Source organism: Myotis lucifugus, unplaced genomic scaffold (genome assembly GCF_000147115.1).
Source record: "Myotis lucifugus unplaced genomic scaffold, Myoluc2.0 scaffold_465, whole genome shotgun sequence".
Lineage (NCBI taxonomy): Eukaryota > Metazoa > Chordata > Mammalia > Chiroptera > Vespertilionidae > Myotis > Myotis lucifugus.
This window is the reverse complement of record NW_005871513.1, coordinates 98,892-103,960: the sequence shown is the minus strand read 5'-3', so window position 1 is coordinate 103,960 and position 5,069 is coordinate 98,892. Positions and strand designations below refer to the sequence as shown.

Genomic DNA, 5,069 nt, shown 5'->3' with positions numbered 1-5,069 from the left:
CCCGCCCGGGACAAGCCCCTCCCTCTCTAAGACCCGCCCCTCGCGTCCAGTGGGAGCCGCCCCGGTGACGCGGGCGGGCCACTGCCCGGTCCCGGCCCTCCTCCCGCGGGCCCCGGGCTGGGGGGCTTTGGGGCCGTGGGGGCCGGCCCTGGTACCTGCGTCCAGCCGGTACACTCTGCACCTGCAGCCAGGAGTCGTCCACGGGCGGCGGCATGGGCGTGCTGACAGTGGTCGTGTTGATGTCGCCGATGATGCTGAGCGCCTCCTTCAGTGCGTGGTACATGCGCAGCATCTCATCCCGCCGCTGAGCTTGCTCGGCTGACTCCTCCATCAGTGTGTTCTGGTCCCCGCACGAGTACAGGTTGGCCAACAGCTCCGAGAAGATGAATTCCTTGGTCTGTGTGCAGGCGGGCGAAGAGAGGAGAGGGGTGGGGCCCTGCTAGGACCGTGTCCTGGACTGGAAGTTTTGGGGTGGAGGGCTCTGCCTAAACTCTGAGATCTCCCCAGACACCCCCGCCCCCGAGCCCTGGTCCCTTGCCCTTTTCACAGATGATCCAGAGAGGAAAAGTGGCCTGTTCAAGATCACAGATCTGGGGGGACACTCGGGGACCATCATACATCTAGGAAGACCCTTACACAGCACTTTTCAGTCCCACTTTCCTCATCTGTAAAATGTGCTGGTTAAATCCTTTCCAAGGACTTTCATGCTCCACTGGACCAAAATAAGGAAGATAGTTTTAAATTTTCTGAGCCCTGGAGTAACAGGTATAAATGTGCTTGGATTGGGGGAGAGGTGAGCCTCGGTGTGTAGGGGAAGGGTACTGCCTAGGCTCTGGGATATTCATGGAGAGATGCTGAGCTTTTTTACACCATAGGCCTGTGTCTTGTTATTCAAATATATGTTGAACAGCTCCTACATGCCAGGCACTGAGTTGCTATGCACTTTATATTAATTTACTCCTCAACTCTATTATTATCCATATCCTATATAATAAAAAGCTAATATGCAAATTGTCCCCTCGACCCGGAGTTCCACCGGGAGTTCGACCAAACTCCCGCACCCGGGCCAGATCGGCCCCTACCCATGCACGAATTCATGCACTGGGCCTCTAGTTTTACATATAAAGAAACAGGCTCAGAGAGGGTAGTTCAATTGCTCAAAGTCACACAGCAAATCTGTGGCAGGATTCAAACACAGTTCTAATTCTCCAGGGTCTACACTTTTTCACTGAGCCACAGGTGGTAGTGGTTCTATAGAGTGTGTATTTTAAAACATGATCTGGGTGTTCTCAAAAGATGCAGATTCCTAGCCCCTCCTGAAAAGCTTTCAAGCATGTTTGGAACAACTTAGGTATGTGAATCACATTATATGGTTTTCTACATGGTTCTGGTGTGGACCTAACCCTCCCTCCAGGCCAACCTGGCTGCCCGCCTCCCTGGCCTCACAAGAGCACCCGCCCCCCACGGGGGGTGGTGCACCCACATTGTTAATCATGAGGTGCATGATGGTCTTAGGCATCAGGTCGCGCACGGTCTTGTTGACGATGGCCATGTACGAGTCCACCAGGTTCCGGATGGTCTCCACCTGCCGCTCCAGCTGGGGGTCCATGGAGTGCATGAAGTTGTCTGAGCCATTCTCCTCCGTCTCGTTGGCCTACCATTGGGAACAGAGGGCATCAGGGTGGCTGGACCCTCAAAGCCAGGTTCCAGGTTCCCCAAGGTCTCAGCCCCTCCCCTCCAGTGGTACCTGGAACACTGAGGCACAGAGAGAAGCAATTGGCCTGGACACATGGACACTACTAGCTCCCCCACATGCTCTGGGTCTCTGGGCTCCGCCCATCCCAAAGCCCCTCAGGACCCCAGACCCTCGTTTAACCTTATCTCTCTGACTCTAGAGCTTGGAATTTGCCTCCGTTTCCCAGTCCATAAACTGGGAAAGGACATCTCTAAGGTCCCTTGGTGATTCTAAAGACCTGGCCAGAGGTCGTGGCAGAAGGGGAGGGAGGGGCACACTCACTTTCTCCTTGTCCTGGGAGGCCCACACCAAAACCACAGAGGTCACCACACCAGCATGGCCACCGCCAGCGAGCACAGCCGAGACAGACACACAGAGGAAAGGGGGAAGGACTGAGTGAGCCCAGGGCACTGTACCCCAACTCTAAGGCAACTGGAGACACTGCCACAGTGAAAGAGGGGGGAAGGGAAGGCAGTCACAAGAAACCACTACCACGTGACGGGGATGCAGGACTGTGGCCGAGGAGGGGACACACAAACCCGCCGTTGGAGGAGGGCGGCAGGCGGCGGAGGGATGCCTGTTATGTTTTAGCTCAGCGAGGGCTCGGGAACATGGCGTCACTGAGGATGGGGCCCCAGACTCCCCATTATAAGCAGCTTGCCCCTCCCCTCCCCTCCCCGCCCTGCCACTCACCCCAACACGCTCGGGGTACACGCCAGCCCTCAGGAAGGAGGCCTTCCAGCTATCCACCTCCTCCTGTGTCTCACAGGCCAGTTCCAGCTGCCGATAGTCTTTGTAGACATTCCTGCAAGATGGGGCGGGCGGTGAGGGCACGGGCGAGGCCCATTCACCCCGGCGGTTCGGGGCTTGCAGGGGCTGGGGTCCTCACGCCTGGGCCCAGTCCTGGCTTCCTCGTTTCCCAGCTGGTGACCCTGGCAAGTCCCTTCCTCTCTCCAAGCCTCAGTTTCCTCACCTGGAAGGCAGGTGAACAATTCCTGCCTCCTGGGGTAACGCGAGGGTTCAGTGAAATGAGCGCTGATATGTTCAGTTAGAAAGGGACCGAGCCTCCCTAAAGGACATCGGTGACAGCGCAGCCCCTCCTGTGGGTCTCAGCCCCACTGGCTCCCTCTCCGACTCTCGGGACTCCCCGATGGCAGCTGTACTGAGCCCTTGTCTCCGAGTAGGACCGAGCTCATTAGAATGAGCCCTGGGTTAGGAGGTGAGAGGCCGGAACACTTACCAACATGAGAAGGCATGACTGGGAATCCCTTTTGTCCCAGTGCCTAGCAGAGTGTCTTATGCAGAACAGGCACGGACAGAGCGGACAGAGTGAGCGTGTGAGGACAGGGGGAGGAGGGGGAGAGGAAGGGAGGAGGGGAGAGAGGAGGGGGTGGCGGGTGGGAAGATCTTGACAAAATGCCCAGCACAGAGTAGGGGCTCCATCAATATTTGTCAAATGAATGACTGGCTGTGGGGCTTGGGGCAGGTCCCTCTCCTCTTTGTATCTGTGGACCCCGCTTCTCCTCAGTGGGGGTGGTTTGGGGCTTGCAGGGCCCGGGGCCCCGCAGCCCTGGTGGGGCGCAGGCAGGCACCTCTGCTCCGTGTTAAAGAGGGCGAAGATATGCTTGCTCGACATGAAGCCCTTCTCCACGTCCCGCAGCTTCAGGTTGTCCACGGACAGCATGTACTTCTTCTCTTTCTCCTGCGGGGGGAGCCAGGGGTGAGGTTGGCACCCTCTCTGCTACGCCTCACTCCCTAAGACAGCTCTACGCTGGGGGTGCCTGGGGCCGGGGGCCCTCAGAGTGGCCCTGGCTTCTGGCTCCAGCCCCCTCACACCGCACAGGTGCTGTCTGACTCAAGTGCCCTGGGCTTGCTGGCAGCCCTGCTCCTAATGGCATTCAAGCCATGCCCACCACCTCTGCATACCTGCCAGAGCCCAAGCGCCCAGGGTGGCAAGGCTGAGGGTGGCTCCCAAATCCCTCCCCAAGAAAGCCCTGGAGGCAGGCCAGGCCAGCCCCAGCCAGGGACACCCCCCCACACACACACACCCTACCCTCCACCCCCACCCTGGAGCCTCTTTCGCCCCTGGCCTGGCTGCTGGGCCTGCTTTGGATAAGCCTCTGACTTCATTTCCTGACTGTAGAGACAGGAAGGGGGGCCACCAGCCCCTCGGCTTCAAAGGGCTGGCTCAGCCCCCTCCCCGCAGACGCCCATGTGTTAGCAATCAGCACACAGCGCAGGCTGGAGATGGCGAGTCTGTGCACACACATCTCCTCTCGCCACCGTGGGCGTGCCCATGAGCCTGCGCTGCAGAGCTGAGTGTCTGAGGAGGTGCCCAGCACAGCCGTGTGTCCATGTGAGCATGTGTGTGTGCCCGTGAGGATGTGTGCACATTTACATAGATGTGTGTGGCAAGTGTCAATGTCTATGTGTTGGCATGAACGTGACTGTAGGACACGGGTGTGCGTTCATGTGTTCCTGTGCACACAGCTTGTGTAACGGGCTGGACGTGCCTAGTTTATCTGTAGTCGTCTGGGAGGAGTTACGCGTATCCGTGGATGGGCATGTGAGTGCCAGGCCCATGTGCACATGTGTGTGAGTCTGGTGGGGGCTGACATGTCTGGGGGATGCTGTGTTAAGGGGAGGGGCCCAGAGATTTCTGGAGGGGGGAGTCCAGGATGGGGCTCTGGGAGGAGCGGTCTCTGCTGTGTGTAACCCACTTGCCCACCCACCGCCACAGGACCCACGCTGGGGAGGGGGAGGAGGTCTGTGTGGGTGTTGGGGACTCGGGACTTGGGCAGGGGCCTCAGCCACGATCTCAGGTGGGGGCTGGGCTCAGGAGAACCTTGCTCCCTGTCCTGGCCTCATCCTGCCCACCTCGCTCTGCCCCTGCACCCGCCTGGCCTGTCCAGCCACATAAAGCCCTCTTTATGCCAGGCGAGTGGCCCGGCGGCCCGGAGCCCCAGAGGGCGGCTGGGGGAGGAGAGGAGGAAGTTGCACATGAGGCCAGGGAACATCTGGAAGCATTCGAGGGAGGCCCCGCCGCCACAGCCCTGAGCTCTGGGGTTGGACACTAGGCAGGAGTGGCCGCCTCCCCCCACCCCTCCCTTCCTGCTGGCCGGCCCCCTCCCCAGGCCCCTCCCTCCCAGCCACAGCGCCTGCTCACCCCTGCCACGTCAAAGGAGGCAGAAGGGGAGCCGAGAGCAGAGAGGGGACGTGGGCTGGTGGGGCTGGGGCTGGGGGTCTTGGATCTCCAGGAGCCGGGCCGAAGCTCCCACCGGACGACAGACGCCAGACGCCGCCGCCTGGATGGACCACTCCGTCTACCCAGTGT

General features: G+C 59.8%; 1 protein-coding gene across 1 annotated transcript in view; it reads right to left on the bottom strand.

Moving 5' to 3' along the window:
• Positions 1–5,069, bottom strand: part of DNM1 (dynamin 1) — a 42,103-nt gene that overhangs the window by 3,816 nt on the left and 33,218 nt on the right. Inside the window, 5 exon segments of the mRNA XM_023744470.1 lie at positions 156–397; positions 1,484–1,654; positions 2,018–2,029; positions 2,429–2,540; positions 3,328–3,437. Coding sequence (XP_023600238.1) covers positions 156–397; positions 1,484–1,654; positions 2,018–2,029; positions 2,429–2,540; positions 3,328–3,437 — 647 coding nt within the window.